This window comes from Melopsittacus undulatus, chromosome 5 (genome assembly GCF_012275295.1).
Source record: "Melopsittacus undulatus isolate bMelUnd1 chromosome 5, bMelUnd1.mat.Z, whole genome shotgun sequence".
Lineage (NCBI taxonomy): Eukaryota > Metazoa > Chordata > Aves > Psittaciformes > Psittaculidae > Melopsittacus > Melopsittacus undulatus.
In genome coordinates, this window is record NC_047531.1 from 42017443 (window position 1) to 42036275 (window position 18833).

The 18833-nt window shown below is 47.6% G+C and overlaps 1 protein-coding gene across 4 annotated transcripts; it reads left to right on the plus strand.

Annotated features, from left to right (window-relative positions):
* Nucleotides 1–267: 267 nt before the first annotated feature.
* Nucleotides 268–18815, plus strand: PHC1 (polyhomeotic homolog 1). 4 transcript variants are annotated; one of them, XM_005150249.4, is made up of 15 exons: nt 268–391; nt 4160–4316; nt 4914–5024; nt 6346–6423; nt 7157–7306; nt 8380–8535; nt 9588–10086; nt 10413–11173; nt 13384–13531; nt 13637–13845; nt 14411–14525; nt 14624–14732; nt 15401–15551; nt 16126–16357; nt 16675–18815. In XM_005150249.4, the coding sequence occupies exons 2-15, from the start codon at nt 4203–4205 to the stop codon at nt 16827–16829; spliced, it is 2988 nt and encodes a 995-aa protein (XP_005150306.1). In that variant the 5' UTR covers nt 268–391; nt 4160–4202; the 3' UTR covers nt 16830–18815. The 4 variants fall into 4 exon arrangements, with proteins under 4 accessions (XP_005150306.1, XP_033919316.1, XP_030905797.1 ...); XM_034063425.1 differs by having other exon boundaries at nt 287–391; nt 4129–4316; XM_031049937.2 differs by lacking the exon at nt 268–391 and adding an exon at nt 2518–2726.
* Nucleotides 18816–18833: the final 18 nt, after the last annotated feature.

Consider the following 18833-nt stretch of genomic DNA (forward strand, 5'->3'; position numbering starts at 1 on the left):
AGGAAAAAAGAGAAAAAAAGAGAAAAAAAAAAAGCAATCAAAGGGGGGGGAGGGGCAGACCCTGGGTCCGCCCCTCACGGCCGCGCCAGGCCCCTCCCCGCCCAGGGCTGACCCTGCCAGGCCGCGGCCGGGCCGGGCCCGCTTGGGCCCGCCGCGAGGTAACGCCCCCGACCCCGCCCTCCCCAACAACGGGGCCCCCCGGGCACCGCCCCGCCCCGCCCCGCCGGGGCCCGGCCTGCTGCCCGCGCGCGGGGGGCGTGTCCGGCGGCGGCCCCGCGGCTCCGGTAGCGCCGGCAGCGCGGGTCGGGTCTCTGTGGCGGGGGGCGGTGCCTGCGGTGCGGGAGCAGTGCGGAGCGGGGCAGTGCCGCGGCGGTGGCTGCAGCTGTTGCAGGTGAGGCCGGGCTCGGGGCGCGGCGGCGAGTTCCCCTGGGGACCGGGGCGGGCTGGAAGTTGACAGCAGCGGTGGAGCAGCCATTGTCTAACGCGGGCCGGCCCCGGGAGCGGCGGCCCGGAGCAGCTCCCCTTAGGACCCCGCTCTCGCCTCCCGGGCAGCCGCCGCTCCCCCTGACGGTGGCCGGGCGTCAAACACGCGCCTTTCTTTGGCTCCCCGCGGCGGGCATCCTGCGGCGGGTCCCCGCCTCCCGCCGCGGCGGGCTGCGTGCACGGCACATACGTGTGGCGGGCAGGGCGCCTGCACGCTCGCTGGCGGCTTAACTTTGCTGCCGGAGTTGCTGCCGGCCTGGGGTGCTGCCGCCGCGTTGAGCCCGTGTCTGTGTCCCGTCCTTCCTCGCCCTGCTCACGGGTGCCTGGGGCACTCGGCGGGGAAAGGCGGGTGGCGGGGCGCGTACAGCGGGTGAGGAGCAGGTTCTGCGGTGCTCGGAAGTCGCAGCGACTGCCGCTTGTTTCCAGAGCATCCCAGAGCAGAGTTGGCGCGTCCCGGCAGTTTCACGCCTTTTCTTGCGTAGTTTGGAGGCTGTGTTGTAGAAAACAGTAAGAGCGAGAAGTGGACTATAGTTTTTTGGTTGCTAATTTTATACCCCCAAAACCTGTGGACAACCTGTGCAAATCTTGCTTGTTCCCTAGCTTACCTTCTTAAGGATGAAGCAATCAAACCAGTTATAAGGCTAGAGTATGTTCTGCAGGCAGCAGTTATGGGCCAGAGGGAATAGATGGGGTGAGCGAGTAAAACTTTTCTACCTCCCGCAGTACTGTTCAATGGCTGGAGTAGATGCTTGGCCTGGCTCTTCTGCTCTTGCACTTGAGAGAGGTCAAGAACTTGTTGATGGGCAGCCCGTTGTGTGTACTGAGGCCAAGCACTGAGCGTTAGGCTCTGGACTGTCCCATGTTCTTATGCTTGTACGGCTCCCGGAGCTATTTTCTCCCTTTTCCTTCCCATTCTTTCTCTTGTGGTCTTCCCTGACGATTCCCATGTTATTCCTGCCATGGTCTTAATGGGCCTTTGTATCCTTCCTTGTCTGCCTAATAGGGGTGCAGTTCTAGCATTTGTTCAAAGGTTAATTTCCAGTAATGGTCACGTTGTTATTATGTGGGGGTTTTATGTTGTTGGGTTTGTTCGGTTTTTTCTTCCTTTATTTTCCCCCTTGGGAACTGCTCATTATGTTTTCAAGGGGAGTTGTTTAACTCAAATAGTTTGGAAAACCCACGGTTTAATAATTTTTAGTAGGTTATCTAGCTCGAGGAGCAGCTAGCTCAGTCAACTGAGTGATAGCAGTGATCGCTAGCTTTTTGTAAGGAGGGGGTGCTGGAAGACGCACTTGGAGGAGGGGGGAGGGTTTAATCTTTGCTGTTTTGTGTGGGAATAGCCTGTGTTTGGGTCGCATTGCACTAACATGGAGCTGCTCTGCCTACACAGAAACCAAATTTTTTTGATGCCTCTCATCCCAGAGGTGTTTCAGTAGGATTTTCTTTGTGCTTGGACCTGATTTTAAATTGGAACTCTCAAATTTGCTGTTAATCTTAACACTCAATGGTGCTGTTTACTGAGGAAACACAGATTGGAGCAGAGCACCGAGTCAGAAGCTAGGTTTCTCCTTCAGATGCAGCTGTTGAGGGTGGGGGTATGTGTTACAGCTAAGCTGAGCCTTCTTAGTTACCTTCTCTCTCACTGGCACTTGTAGCATCACAAGTAAACTAATTCAACTGATCTGGCAGGAAGTGATGTTTAGAGTAGGTTTTCTGCGAAGTTAACAAGTTGATCTAGTGAGCACCAGCAATGAGGTGAATACTGGGAGGGACCTGCACAGAGAGGTTGAGCATGGCCAAGGGAACAGAAATTGTCTCCTAATGGTAACTGAGCTACGAGATCACTTGCTGCGGTGTGTGTAGCTTCAATGTGACTTGCATTTTAACCCCATTTGAAGTACTTCATTTATCTATCACCATTTCTTTCTTTCAGAAAGTCTGTATTCTCTCTCTCTGTGTTTTCAGGCTTCATTTACTTTTTGTGGTGCTGCCCCCTGGGGAAGATCTCTGAGGCAATTGTCTTCTCCAGAGCTTTGTTTCCAGCTGTAATAGCTTGTGCCTGAAGACAGCAGTGGCCAGTTAGGAGGGCATGTGTCTCAGTTGAGAGGATGACTGCAGGACAGAATTACCGATGGCCACTGCTGAAGCAGTGCAGGAAGCCATTGTTGGATTAGCAGGAAGATGCCTGCTGGACTTGAGAGCATCGGTAAAAATGCATGGGGAAAACAGGACTGGAGCAGCAGGTATCTGCTTGTCAGTGATAGAATGTTCCAGATTTTGAGGAGCAGGTCTGGAAAGCATTCACTCTGCAGAGGAAAGCTGCCAAATCAGGGAACTGTAGAACTACCCTACTTTAAAGTCATCTGCTGCCCTTAACACCATTTCAGAGTTTAAAAACTTGTCTGGTCGAGACTACTGTTGTTCCTCCTTTTCTGCTGTACTGATCTGTTTGCTTGTGCACCTGGAAAAAGTTGTGCTTGGGGAAGGCTGTGAACTTCAGAATCTCTGGACTTGAAAAGGTCTTAGAGGCTGTGCTTGTGATGTGGGATTCTGGAAGCTCATTTAGAGGGTATCATTTAGAGGTCTCTCAGATATGTCATGGGGAGCCAGCTGGTTTTTGGAACAAATAGGCTGTCAGTGATATTGAGACTATCAGAAGCCTTTTTTTCCCTTTTTTTTAAATCTTACATGGAAGTATATCCTAAAAAGTAACTTTTTTTTCAGTGGAATTCTGTTAAATAGGCACTGTTGCACCTTTCCTACTCTCCTTCTACTGTCACTCCCTGTGTAGTCTGTATTTCTTGTTGCAGAAAACTCCCTGATCATCCCAAGGTGTCACTTACTAAGTTCTCTCTTCAGTCTCACTTTTATTCCTCTTGGCTAATGAAAGCCTTCTCCAGTCCTTTCTCAGTCCTATGCTTCATTGCGGTGTATTTTGCTGCTACTGGAAGGTCTCTGGCTCTGCATGATATCTTTAGCAGCTTTCCCTTCACAAGCGTTGCCAGTAAACTCTTCATCCACTCTGCTCCTGACTCTCTTTCTCCTGAAAGCAACTTGCCATCACAGATACCAGCTTCCAGTCTAATACTCAAGTTATGATCTGTCAAGAACAACAGGTAGCTGGAAAGTCTGTGTGATCAAAGAAATAAAGAAATGGTCCAATGCTGAGTGCTAAACTGGAAGGAGGGACTGAGTCAGTATATCTGTAGTAGGGCAGTAGAGTTCTGGGATAATTATGCCTCTTTGGGGCTGTAGGAGGAGAGGATCAGAAGTTGCTAAAGTGCAGTGGGAGACTGGAAGCAATTGGCCTCAGTTAACTGGCCTCTTGAAGGAGAGGCAATCAGATCTACAGCCAAATGATTGTCTGAATGAGCTGCAGCTGCTCCTTCACTTTGCTGCCTTTTTAAGAGTTCAGAATGCTGCAGCTTCCAACTGTAGTGTGGCAATAAAAATATGAGAATATGTGTGTTGTTTCTGACTGCAGTAATAAAAGATTTAAACTAAGTATAATTTCTGGGTGATTTCAGAACTCTGGCATCTCCCATCCCCTGTGATGTTGCAAAGCTGTGCAAGGAGCCCGGTACTGGGATATTCCAGTTAAAAAGCTGTGTAATTCAGTGAAATATGGTTTGGTTCTTTCTCTAGCCTGAATTAGTTTCCAATTCTCTCGACGTAGATCTGGAGTCTGTCTTGTCCCAGGCTCCTGGGATTCTGTCACTATGGAGACCGAAAGTGAGCAGAACTCCAGCTCCACCAGCGGGAGCTCCAGTTCTGGAGGAAGCGCCCGTCCTCAGATATCGCAGATGTCTCTCTATGAGCGACAGGCAGTACAGGTGAGGTGTGTCAGCGGAAGGGGGTGGTGACCCCTTGCGTTTTCCTTTGAGTTGTTATGAGTTAAGGTGGGAGCATGCTTGAAGGATTGTCATGTTTTCAGATTTGGAGATTCCTGTGCTAGGTTGAATGTTTAGATCCTGTGCCCTGATACTGTGCATCATGTTTTATAGGGTATTATTCCAGTGTCCAACCTCTTAGATTTAGTCGCTACCTAGATCCAATAATGATTTTTACCCTGCTGGCTTGGAGCAAGTAATTCAATTTATCACCACAGTTTCTCTATGTAGTGTGTATCCTCCGTATGCATACTATATTGGAACACTTATCACTCTCTTGAGCATGCACACCTCCAAATTCCTTGGAGTTTATTGAAGTCTTGCAACTGTGCTTCCCGCTGTCCTGGAATACAGTTGTGATTCAGTCTGTTACAAAATTTGTAGTTATACTATGTATTTTCATGTGCTAATCTAGTGACTTTGCTTTTTCATGGGGTCTAGGGGTGGTCTCATGCTTGTTATTTATTTCTTCATTGCTCTTTCTAATCACATTCCAAGGGCATGCTATTTTTGACAGTTGGGTTTTTCCTCTTTCCCCAGGCCCTGCAGGCACTCCAAAGACAGCCCAATGCAGCCCAGTACTTTCATCAGTTTATGCTCCAGCAGCAGCTTAACAGTGCCCAGCTTCACAGCCTGGCTGCTGTCCAGCAGGTGAGTTGCCAGGGGTGTCAAAAGGAGAGGAATTGGATTGTTTTCTGGGGAAGATCCAGATACTCTCTCTTCGTACAGTAACTTGTGCACTGGAGTCATCCTGATCCACGGTGAGACAATGGGTCCCTAAACACATTGGTAAAAGCTAATGCAAACAGCTAGTAAACTGGAAGCCTGATGCAAAGATTCATTTGGATTTCAGGTTCAGAGCAGGGGAAGGTAAAAACTGGCATTCCCATCAGGAAACTTGTACTCCAGAGGCATGTGACTAGCCCCTGCACCATCTTTAAATAAAAAGATGGGTAGTTGAATCAGGAATGGATGCAGTGGTGTTTAAAAATCATATTAACGTTAACAGTGGATTGTTACTTCTCTGAGAATAAGCATGATCTTGTGTGCATGAAATTTCAGGCAGTATCCTCTGAATTGTCCGTCTTGAAACTTAATAGCCCATGTTTTCTTTACCAGTTACTTGTAAGAGTGATCTGGGGTAGATCATGTCCAGCCAAAACAGTGTTTCTTTAAGATGTGTTTATACAAATCAAAATATGATTCATAATAGTTGAGCGATTTTTATTTCTTCTTTAGCAACTTTGCTCACCTACCAGACTTTATCATCAGTTGAAGATGGATTATATATGATGTGAATACAGTTCTGTCTCTGTAACGATATCTCGGTAGAAGTGCTCCTTAGCTGGTATTTCAGGATTTAGTTGTTCTCAAAATGCCTACCTGCAGTTTTATAGAATAGAGAGAATAAAATCCTCTTGCCAGTTTCACACAAATCTTAGTTATGAACCTAACCAAACTGTGCAGTGGAATTCCTGTGGGATCATAGAGGGGTAACCCCCCCCCTCCCAAAATTAACAATATTTACATTTCTCCACAAACAATATGTTCTGTAAGCTGAAATTTGTTACTTGGAGTGCTGTCACAGCACTGTGATAAACTGCAGAACCAGCCCAGGGAATGTCTGGGTGTTAACAGTGAATTGTAGCATCAGGGTGAGGGTTGCAGTGTGTAGCATGGCAAGCTGGGACCAACAGCACAGTGTGTTCCATGGGTGGAAGGACATGCACTGAAAAGATCAGTTGTCCACTGCCTTGGGTAGTGTATAGGACTGAACTGGTTGGGGAAGAGGTACCTTGCTGAGTTGCTGCACCTTATTTGTAGGGCATGGGAGAGAGTTGTAGTGGTTAGACTGTTTTCCTCAGGAATGGGAGAAGATGATGATATGATGAGGTGTTTGGACAAAGCAAATTATTTGGGCTGGATTGAAAAGTTTGTTCCAGGTACTCATTTCTCTGTCAATCTCTTGCAGGCTACAATTGCAGCCAGTAGACAGGCCAGCTCCCCCAACACCAGCACCCCACAACAGACCACCACCACACAAGCCTCTGTAAGTAATTGTTCCATCCCACCCCCTGCCTTGTTCTTTCTCCTCTTTGCCTTTTAGGAAGGCAGTCAGCCAGGGAAACACAGCTAAGCTAAGAATGCTGGGAATTCACAAGATGCAGGCAACTTTGAGGAGTTGGGGTGCTATCATTGGTGAAGGTTGAAGAAACCAGAGAAAGTTTCTGAGTGGGAGAAGCCTCTTAGGTGGGAAGGTGGACACTGTCTCTGCTGAGGCTTTGAGAATGGATTGTCACATATTAGAGAAGGACCAGGACTTCTAAGAAGTCATGAGCATCTTGAAAGTGAATCCTCTTTTTCTTGGGCTAAGCAGTCATTTGCTGAATGAGAAATGAGAGGAAGTTTGGTTCTGTTATAGTATTGAGAAACGGATTTATTTAGAGAGTAGATGAGTTGGTAGGGTAGAGATTATTTCGTGTTTTTTTCCTTTACTTGAGAGGCTGGAGAAAATTATGTATTTCTTTTGGTTCTCTTATTGCATTTGCATGCTAACAATGATTCTCAGGCTCAGCATACAAATGAGGTTAGCATCCAAGGCTTTGGCTAGTTTGTATTGCTTAGTCTCTAAGACAAGTGCTCTAAAACAAGAACTTTCCTTCTTGGTTCCCTGTAGGTTACAGGGAAAAACTTTAAAATGTCTGTTCTAGCTGTAAAAATGAATTTGTACTCCTTTGCCTCCATCTCTTCATGTATAATTTGGGGCTTTTATCTGTTTTAAGATCAATCTAGCCACCACATCAGCTGCTCAGCTAATCAGTCGGTCACAGAGTGTGAGTTCCCCCAGCGCCACAACCCTGACACAATCTGTGCTCCTTGGGAACACGACCTCACCACCCCTCAATCAGTCACAGGCCCAGATGTATCTTCGGGTAAGAGATGTACTCAAAATATGTCCTGACCATGAACCCAACTTCCTAACCACTTCAGTTTTTCGCTGCTGGCTATTACAAACACCTTTGGACTTACTATCTTTAAGGATGATGCACTATATTTTAAATTCAGATAGGGAAGCTCTTATCCCTGAAACCACAAGTTTGACTCTGGGCTCAATTTTTGATATGACTGTTGTATTTTATGGCTCAGGTGAGATTAAGAACCATGTTTGTCTCTGCTCTGCATAGGCGTTAAAGATCCCATGGCACTTCTCACTAGAGTGTAAATGCGAAATATATGTCCCAGACTTGAATATAGTTCAAAGCTACTCTTCTGGTTCAGTGCTGGAAAAGATAAATGGTAAATTACTCTCTTCTAGTACTGCTGAGCTCAGGGCCATAAATCAGAATTCAGGTAAGTCTAGAAACATAAATCAACCTGACCAAAAATGTCATCCTTTTAATTGCTTTGAAGTGCTGATAAAACAGAAAATATTAGGCTTGACAATATAGTCAGTCTAGGGTTTGGTTACTTACTTGAAATATTTTTTCTGTGTCTCAGTTAACTTTAGATATAGATTGTAATCCCTTTTTTTCTTAAAGCAACTCTGGTCTTGGATGTATGTTTATTTTAATCACTGTTTCTCAACCAGTCCCAGATATATACCTGAAAATTCGTAGAATCATAGAATAGTTAGGGTTGGAAAGGACTTTGAGATCATCTAGTTCCAGCCCTCCTGTTGTGGGCAGGAACACCTCACACTAAAGCACGCCACACAAGGCTTTGTCAATTAAGACCCTGTTCTTTTAGCCAGCCTTGGGCAGTCTGTGGGAGTTGGTCTGAACCCACATTTGATAGATGAGAGATTGTTTTCACAAGGAAATAGTTCCCAGTTTCCTGCTCCTGAAGGTTATGTTCAGTGTTACAGCACAGGGAGGGCTGGGGGTTTTGCAGTGTGTGACATTGCAGCCCAGTGTTGCTTTGTAATCTCTTTGCTTGTGGTTCGCTGTCTTTTTCTCTTTCCTCATCCATTCCTTTCATTCCACATCACCTGACCTTCCCTCAACAGCCACAGCTGGGGAACCTGTTGCAGGTAAACCGAACCTTGGGCCGCAATGTGCCTCTTGCTTCCCAACTCATCTTGATGCCCAACGGGGCTGTGGCCGCTGTGCAGCAGGAGGTACCACCCACACAATCTCCTGGGGTCCATGCAGACACAGACCAGGTCAGTGACACCCGCTCCCAGAGTTCTTCCCTTCCCCTGCTCTCCATCACCCCACACTCTGGTCTTTTTCTCCAGCCATCCCTGTATGGCAGATTAGCTCTATTTTATCCCTAGACTATGTCCCCTGTCCAGGCAAGAGATTCTGTTCCCTTGCCACCTTTTCATTTTCATGTTTTGCCTTCAGAGATTGGATTAATTTCTAGGGTGAGCTATAGGCTTCACAGTTTCTCAGTTGTCCTTGTGTGGAAAGAATTGTTGAGTTCTATGTCTAGCTTTCAGTTATTCTGCAGTGAAGAGTCTTTGCCAGTTGTTGTTGTAAAGATGCGAAAGACCAAATAGGCCAGAAGGTCTTAGCTCCTGCATTCATGTGCAAGTCATTCTCTAGGTAAGGGAGCTGCTATAGCTTCCCATTTTTCTTGTCCTGTCCCAGTCATTCTTAGGAATTACCATTACTTCATATTTTTCTTGCCTGGAACACTTTTTTGGAATGGTAGTCAGCCATGATCAAAATTGAAGATAATGCTGCAGGAGGAGTAAATACAGAGGATGGCAGCAGCAGAATGCAGAGGAACTCGTGAAACTGGAAGGCCTGCAGGGCATGAGTAGATCTGTGGGCCTGCTGAGTGGAAAGCCCTGCACAGGAGAAGGCAGGTGGCACAGAACTTGGAAAGGAGTGACTGGTCATTAAAAGGGTATCTCAGCAGATACCTTAGAGCTGTGCTAAACTGGGTCCTGCCAATGCAAAGGCATGACAAGCAGGTCTGAAGGCTGTCCCAGTTTTGGAGACTGGCAATGTCCTGATGTGCTGTTCAGAAAGTGCCACGAGATCTTTAACTTCCATCAGAGGTGGGACAGGAGGAAGTTGAGTATAATGTGCTTCCTGGGGAGGCCCGTGCCTGAGCTTTGCTCTGCAGTGTTACCCAGGTCCCCACATGAGATTTGAAGCACCAGCTTAGCCTGCATCCCAGGAGAGTGTGTCATGTTCTCCACCAAGCTTTCAGCAGGTAACATACGTAAAGCAAACAGATTCTGTTTTGTATATGTGTTTCTAGGTGCAGAACCTGGCAGTGAGGAGCCAGCAGACCTCAGCTACCAATGCCCAGCTCCAAGGCTCTGCTCAGAAGGCAGCTTTGCCAGGAAGCTCCCAGGCTTCAGGCTTACCACAGGCCACCAGCACGGGCCAGACCTTGGCAGTGGCTCAGGCCTCCTCTGGCAGCTCAGGCCAGTCCCTCAACTTGAGCCAGGGGGCAGCAGGCAGCAATGGTGTCTCTGGGGGTGTGATGGCCAGTGGTGGGAGCCAGACCTCAACGGGCCTGAGCCAGACCTCCTCAGCAGGCACTGCTGGCAGTTGCCAAAGGAAAGGCACAGGGGTGGTTCAACCGTTACCAGTGGCAGCTGCCCAGGCTGTGACTGTTAGCCAGGGAAGCCAGACAGAGGCAGAGAATGCAGCCACAAAGAAGGGTGAAACAGACAGTGGTGGACAGCAAACAGTGGGCATGAACCTGACCAGGACCGCTACACCAGCACCCAGCCAGACACTCATCAGCTCGGGTAAGTGCAGACCTCTTCCTTCTTATGGGCTTTTTCAGGAGTGCCATTTGACAGCACAGTGGTGGCACCTTGTCCTACATGCCTCCTAGCCCCTGGACTCCTAAAGGCTTGTCTTTAGGGATTAACCCCTCTGCATTACCAAAAGAAGTTGATTTCGTCCTTCATGTCCTTTGCCAATTAGCTGTCAGTCATTTTGGAGTTTAATGACAAGCCAGTGCAGTGGCTGCCTGCCTTTTGTGGGTTTGTTTTTTCTTCTGTTGTAGTTCCCAGCCGCACTAGTGATAACATGCGTGCTCTCCTTTTCTTCCACCGCTCTGTTTGTACAGCCACATACACACAGATACAGCCACACTCACTGATCCAACAGCAGCAGCAGATCCACCTGCAGAAGCAGGTGGTAATCCAGCAGCAGATCGCCATTCATCACCAGCAGCAGTTCCAGCACCGTCAGTCCCAGCTCCTCCACACAGCCACCCATCTTCAGCTGGCCCAACAGCAACAACAACAACAAGCACCATCTCTGGCCCAGCAGCAGCAGCAAGCTCAACCTCCACAGCAGCAGGCTCCACCTCAAAACCAGCAGCAGGCTCAGACCCTTGTGGTGCAACCTATGTTGCAGTCCCAGCCACAGCCTGTGCAGCTCCAGCAGGACAGTCCTTGCCAGCCAGCCACCAAGTCACCTGTTCCAATTCAGTCCAAATCTCTGGTCACACCCATCAAGCCACCTCAGCTTGGGCCTGCCAAAATGTCAGCAGCGCAGCAACCTCCACCACACATCCCAGTGCAGGTGGTGGGTACTCGGCAGCAAGGCTCAGGCCAAGCCCAAGCACTGGGTTTGGCTCAGATTGCTGCAGCAGTGCCGACGTCCCGGGGAATGCCAGCCGTGGTCCAGCCTGTTTCCCAAGCCCTTGCTGCTTCCCCTTCGTCATCTTCAGCTCCAGCATCTTCACAGGAAGCTTCCCCGCTCACCACAGGGGTGAATTTGGCACAAGTTCAAGGCACAGCCCACATGGTGAAGAGCCCAGCCTCCTCTCCAGTTGTGGCTCAGATGCCAGCAGCATTCTACATGCAGTCTGTCCAGTTGCCAGTAAGTGATACCATTGAGAAGGAGAATAGCATATGGATTCTCTTTGTTTATTCCTAGGACACCAGTTGTGGCCCAGGTCAGTAGGATGGCTAAAAGGTTTGGGTAAAGGAATATGGAGACCTTTTACCCTCAAAAACACTTAATTCCAATCCAGCCATTGGGGTTACTGACTACAAGCATGTGTCTTCCATGTTATTATTCGAAGGCATGCATGAAGTAAATAGATGAGACTCAGACCCTGACCCAGTTGTGGTATGTGTCCACATTGTATGCTAAAGATCATGCTTAGCAATGTGATGGGTTGACCATGCCTGGCTTCTGGGTGACTGCCAAGCTGCTCCATCACTGTTTTGCAACAGGACAGCAGAGAAAAACAGGATGAAAAGCTTGTAGGTTGAGATAAGGGCAAGGAGTTCACTTACCAATTAGCATCATGGGCAAAACAAACTTGATTTAGGCAAATCAATTTAATTTGTTGCAAATTAATCAGAGTAGAATCATGAGAAATAAGAGCAAATTAATCATCTCTCCCCCTTCATAGGCTCAACTTTGCTCCCAAACCCTCTTACTTCCTCCCCCTGAGCAGAGCAGGATGGAGAATAGGGCTTGTGGTCAGTTCAAAACGGTTTGTCTCTGCTGCTCGTTCTTCCTCATGCTTTTCCCTTGCTACAGCATGGGATCCCTCCCATGGGATAATCCTTTATGAACTTCTCCAGCACTGGTCCTTCATACAATTGCTTCAGTTTGGTCTTCACAAATAGCTTCAGGATGGGTCCCTTCGGTGGGGTGTAGTCCTTCAGGAACAGACTGCTCCACCATGGGTTCTTTCCACAAGATGCAGCCCTTCAGGCACAGACTGTTCTAGTGTGGATCCCACAGGGAACCACAAGTCCTGTGGTAAACCTGCTCCAGCCAGGGCTCCTCTCTCCACAGGGCCACAGGTCCTGCCAGGAGCCTGCTCCAGTGTTGGCTTCCCATGGGGTCACAGCCTCTTTTGGGCATCCCTCTGCTCCGGTGTCAGGTACTCTGCGGGCTGCAGGTGGATCTGCAGCATCATGGACTTCCATGGGCTGCAGGTGGAAGTCTGTAATCTGCTCCACCATGGACCTCCATGGGCTGCTGGGACACAGCCTGTCTCACCATGATCAGCACCATGGGCTGTAGGGGCATCTGCTCTAGGGTATGGAGCACCTCCTCCCTCCTTCTGCACCGACCTTGCTGTCTGCAGAGCTGTTTCTCTCACATATTCTCACTCCTCTTTCCCAGCTGCTGTTGAACACAGTTTTTTTACCCTTTCTTAAAGGCCTTATCTCAGAGGTGCTACCACCATCACTGATGGGCTCAGCTTTGGCCAGCAGTGGGTCCATCTTGGAGGTGGGTGGAACTGGCTGTGTCGGGCATGGGGGAAGCTTCTGGTGTCTTCTCACAGAAGCCACCCCTGCAGCCCCTGCTGCTAAAACTTTGCCACATAAAACCCACTACAAACAATAGCTGTCTTCATTGGTCTCTCTCGGGAGAGAGATGAAAGCTGAGTGAGCTGTGACTGAACTCCCTTCTCACTAGGTGTGTGGATACCTCCAGGTCAGAGACCCCATGGTGTGTGGTAGCAGCCACCAACTCTAGACCTCAGAGGATTCCCTGGCAACTGGCTGTGCAGAGGAAAACAAAGATAGCTCATGTACCACAGGCCTCATCCATGTTGCTTTGAATTGTCCAGCTAGGACCTGTCTTAACAGCCTGGGACAACAGTACTTGTACAGCTCAGATAGCTGTAGCCAGTTGCTGAGACTGTTTCTAAACGGGCTGTTCCTGAAGGAAGGTGTCACAGGATTTGTCTTTTAGAGATTCTACTCTCATCCAACATGTGCCACCTACTCTTTTGACTCCCCTTTGAAACTGATCTGATATAGCCACAAGCCTGTTGGGAAACTGCTGGGTGATTGCCATCCCATTTGTTTCTTTCTGGAATAATCCTTTGAGGTTCACACAGTGTTTTGGTAGTGAATCTTCCAAAGTTTTACTCCTTGCTAGGCAAATGCTCCTAACTAGAGGTGTGTACTGTGAGGAAGCTAGAGGCATCTCTATGAGTCACGCTGGAAATGAAGTACAGTGGAGCAGGATGGATCTTCCTTTTGCCTTTGGGTTGTCTTGTTCTTTGCTTTGGAGCTCCTCTCTCTACTTATGTGTTCCTCTTTGTTTTATTCACGCAGGGCAAATCTCAGACCTTAGCAGTAAAGCGAAAGGCAGAGTCAGAAGAGGAGAAGGAGGAATCACCCGGTGTCACTGCACTCCTGTCTGCCAGGTCCTCTCCTGTGACAGACAGCCCCAAAAACATGGAGGAGAAGAGTGGCCTTGGAGGTGAGGTACAAAAGAGAGCTCTGCTTGTGAGTAAAATGATCTAATCCTGTATTCCACCTGAAGTAGTGCAAAAGTAACAGACTCTTGTGGCTGTTAATTTTACAGATAAAACCGATTCTGCTGCCATTGCAACCCCAAATACCACTTCAAATGAAGGAGCATCAGCCACCCCCACCTCTGCTCCCACCCCAAACCTGGCAATGGTGTCACGTCAGGTGGGAGACTCCAAACCCCCACAAGCCATTGTGAAGCCCCAGATTCTCACACACATCATTGAAGGCTTTGTCATCCAAGAAGGAGCAGAGCCCTTTCCGGTAAGGATTCTCTGATATGGGGGAAGGAGAGTGGTAGGTTTCAGTCTTTGGACAGGAGTTTCTTTCCCCACGTTCCAACTCAAGTATTTTTAGCCTTGAGACACAGACAGTGAAGAAGGGAAAGGAGAGAGGTGTCATGCATGAAGCAAGGCATTAAGCAGTGACATTAAAGGGAACAGGTTGGAAGAAGTAATGAAGTGTGATGGGAACTGCTTTCTGCAGTAGCCCCCAAAGCAATCATGTAGGAATTGCAAGAAGGTGGGTCTTTTGGACTTTTAGTAAGGGAAAGATTCACTGTACTTTAAACAAGCAGCAAGTGAAGGGGAAGTGCAGTTACCTGGAATTGTAGGACGTTCAAGACAGATAGTACATGGTGATCTTTGAGTGAACAGCCAGGCTGGTAAGTCAGGAAGGAGTAATAACTTTGTTTAGCATCTCTCTTCCCCTGGTGGACAGAGGGATTCTTCTGAGCTGTAATAATATGTGAGCAGCATATACCTTGTGGACGGTGGTGGACACAGAGCATCCTTTACTGATGGGCCCAGCTCTTTCTCTTGCTGTCCAGGTGGGTTGTTCTCAGCTGCTGAAAGAATCTGAGAAAACACTGCAGGGAGATGCTCCTTCTGGCCATAGTGAAAACCTGTCCAGCAATTCTCCAGGAGGGGACAGTGCTTCTATGGGTGAGTCTCAGCATCAGGAGGCCTAGCTACTGTTACTGGAAGTTTCTGCACTCTGATACTGTATTACCATCAACTGGTGTGTATCTCTGTCTCACCAGAGCTTGATAAGAAGGCAAACTTGCTCAAGTGTGAATACTGTGGGAAGTATGCCCCAGCAACCCAGTTCCGTGGCTCCAAAAGGTTTTGTTCCATGACTTGTGCTAAAAGGTAAGACATTATCTTCCTTTTCTATGACTATCCATTCCTTGGAATTGGGTGTGTGCTATTTCTCCAGGTAGTATACAACACTTCAGTACATCCTATCCTTCCTCCATGGGATGCACTGGCCACAGAGATCCTTTAGGACTCAGTGATTTGTGAACACTTCTAGGTCTGGAGAGGTGGATGTGGTGTTGAATGTAAGCAGGGTTTCTGACTTGCTCAGAAAATGAAGTGGGAATGAGGGAAGTTCTGGGACTCTGAAAAACCACTCTTCAGTGAAATATAAATTTGACTGAGTAAACAAATGTGTATTGGTAGCTGTCTGCTGCACTAGTACTAGACAAAAACGTAAGGGAGCACTGGGAAAGAAGAAGCTGAGGAGAAGTTAGACTAGTCATTGCTGCCTCCTGTTGATAGCAGAGTGCTTTTTATGGGTCTTTTTTCCCTTAGGGGAATGACTTAATTGACCCTTCAGATGTTAGATCAAGACTCTGCTGTCCAAATATTGCTTGAGTCAGAAGTCTGGACTGGTTCCTTCCAAGGGTAAGTCTTAGGAGGAGGAGGAGGAACAGAACTTGATGGTAAAGAGATTTATCCCCATCTAGAGCAAGGAGAAGCAGTAGGTTTAGATTGTTGCTGTTCCCTAACTGCTGCTCTGCTTCTACTTACTCAAGGTACAATGTCAGCTGCAGCCATCAGTTTCGGCTGCAAAGGAAGAAGATGAAGGAATTCCAGGAAGCCAACTATGCCCGTGTGCGCCGACGGGGCCCGCGGCGCAGCAGCTCTGACATCACGCGAACAAAGATCCAGGGCAAGCGCCACAGGGTAAGGACATAGTCAAGGCAGGTCTAAGTGTAAAGTTGTCACTGCTGGATGCAGTGGTCTCTCACAGTGATGTAGACATAAAGGTTGTGCAAAGTATGCATTAACAGTTATTACATGGGGCACAGTGAGCTGTTCTAATCACTCGTCAACTACAGAAAGTGGATTCACATTTGTACTTGTTCTGTTCACTCTGTGTTCACTCCCGTGTGTGTCTTGGAGGTCTCAGTGAATAAGATCAGCTTTGATAGGAAACAGTCCTCTTTTTTCCCATTTGATTAACCATTCCTTTGACATGAATGATTTTAATCAGATTAGAGAAAATCAAATGAGCTTCAGTGCTCATGTGAGGAAGAGGAATCAACTGGGGAAGGATGGGGAGAAGGAAGGTGAGAGTCAGGTCTTCCAGTTCTGGCATCACTGAGCTCCTATGTTAGCTGCCCTGACCAGCAACCTGAGACAGCGACCCAGACTGCTGGAACAACTTCTGCTGTTCCCAATGTCTTGTTTTGCACATAGTAATTTTGAATTTCCTACAAACCACCTTTCGTTTTCTTTATTTTCTCTGGGCTTGTAGGGCCAGGAAGATTCAAGTCGAGGCTCTGATAACTCCAGCTATGATGAAGCTTTGTCCCCTACATCTCCAGGGCCACTGTCAGTAAGGGCCAGTCATGGAGAGCGGGACCTGGCAAACTCTAGCATGGCCCCACCTACCCCAGATCTACATGGCATCAACCCGGTCTTCCTGTCCAGCAATCCCAGTCGTTGGAGTGTGGAAGAAGTGTATGAGTTCATTGCATCACTGCAAGGTGAAGTTAAGATCCCCTCCTGCACTCCTGTGATTCAGTAGCATGGGGATGTTTGTTGGGCCTTTTTCTGGAAAGGTGGTGTCAGTGGTGCCTAGTGCTGTTATTGTACTTTTGTACGGGTTTCTGAATGGGAGTGGGTCATACAGATGTACTTCTCAAGTAACCTGTGTCTTCAGGCAGACTGTGGATTAGAGTGAAGAGGGGGATTGGTTATATTCCTAGCTTGCTTTCTGTACCTACCTGAGGCCCAAGAGTGGGGATGAGGGGAGTGCCCAGGGAACATCTTTTCTCAGTGCTGTTTTCTTTTGGTTTAACAGGGTGCCAGGAGATTGCTGAGGAATTTCGGTCACAGGAAATAGATGGCCAGGCCCTGTTGCTTCTGAAGGAGGAGCACCTCATGAGTGCCATGAACATCAAGCTGGGACCAGCTCTCAAGATCTGTGCCAAGATCAATGTCCTCAAGGAGACCTAACAGCTCTGAAGCTGTAGGTCTCACTCTTGCTCTGACCCCAGGGCAGCTGCCAGCTTTGGAGCATCCTGCTGGGGCAGGGAAGAATGGGACAGCCCCCCGTGGTCTTGCATTCAAGAATGAGAAGGAATTTAGCTGACTAACTGCTGTGGACAGTTAACATGCCCATATCTTGGTCTTTTTAATGGTGCTACAATAGGGAGGAAAACTCCCTCCTGGGGCCTTGAAACATCACTCGTTCTTCCTGTTTTTTAATATGCCTCTCCTGTATAACACATAACGACATGAAGGGGACTTCCTTCTGTCTTAGCAGTCTTCTCAAAGGGAACCGTTCTCACCCCTTTTTGTTACAGCAGGTCTGCTATATTTTAGTTTTGAATCTCACTGTGCCAGAACTTGAGGCATAGGAAGAGCTGGCCCCACATGGGCTTTGGGAGCAGCTGTGCTTGGGGCATTTAGGAAGGAGAACTAGTAAAGTCCAAGTGACAGAGGTGGATGAACAAGAATTTGAATAAAAGGGGCTGCTTCTCTTCCACTGTTAAAAAAAATCTAGGCTGCTCATGAACTGGGTTTAATAGCCATTCCAGCGTGCATACCAAACTTGAAGGCCTGTGGCAATAGGAGCTGCCAAAGCTTTACTGTCTCCTGTAGTGATGCAGAATGAAGACAAAGCGTTGTAGCAGCTATTCACTCCAGATGCTCCTCTCTGAACCAGAGGAGGATTTATCCTGAGTGTTTATGAACAAGGTGACTGGAAAATTGAAGGCAAGGGAGATTGTCTTACATTAGGCACTAGGTTCATCTCCCCGTTGTGCTAGGGCATAATTTGCAGGTCCAAAGCAGTCTTCAGAAGCACCAAGGCTCTTCATACAATGGGCTGGGTTTTTTTTCTGGTTTTTTTTGTGTTCTTTTACCAGTTTGTATTATTTTTATGTCTGTCTTCATTATCCTTGGGAGAGTTTCTGGGACAAAGTTTAAGCTGGCAGGATTGTATCACCTGCCTCAGGCTGTTTTGTTGTTGTTGCTGGTGTTATAAAACAAATACTTCTTTCTCAGTTAAAACCAACAACCAATCCTCCAACAACTGAATGCTAATCCTTTAATGCTGCTTCTGCCTTCTAAGGGGTAGAATTATGTTATAGGCTCAGTCTCTCTCTTTTAGCCCCTCCAGGTTTGGGATTTGTTTTTAGGGACCAAATGTGGTATTCTTTAGTTTTGTAACCAGGTTGCCAAAGGTGAGAATCTGGGCAGAGTTCTCTTCCAAAAGCACCTCTTCTTCAAACAAAATAGGCAAAAGCCCAAAAGAAATTACACAGTGCATGAAGAGGTAAGTGCCCCTTAGAGCTAAATACCTGCAAGCAACATGATAAACCATGTGTCTCAGCTTTTCTGCTTTCAGAAGTTTCATGTGAATAATTGAATGAAACAGACACTCTGTGTGGAAAGCACCCATGGCTGCAGGAAAGCTGTAGTTACATGGGATGCCTAATAGCACAGGTAGGAAAACACGAGGTGTTTGGAATTGGCTCTCTATTGACCCGTATTACAAAGAGAGGAGGGAAATGGCTTACAAGGTGGATAAAATGTGGCAGCAGCTTTCTAGTCTTAAGTGTACTATTGAATCTCGCTACAATAATGCCTTTGTTCCTGTGAAAGAAAACTTCCGAGGCTTCTTGAATGAAAATAGGCCCAAAAGAAGCTGCACCCTGCTAACACTATTTGGTCTGATATAATTTGGTGGTAGGGAAGAGGAAGGTTAGAATCTCTTAACACCAACCAGCTGAGGAAGGCTGTCCTTGAAGTATTTTATCCTTAGCAGGCTGGGTATGATAAAAATCCAGTTCAGTTTGACCCTTGGCAGGGCAGGCAGGCAGCTAACGTGCCTGCAGTACTACTGCTTCTGAGGACTGGATTTTATTTCAGTCAAATGAAGTTTCATTTCATATTCAATGTTCTTAATAAAAAAAACAAACTTGTTCAGGCTTTGCAGGTCTGGCTGCTAGAAGT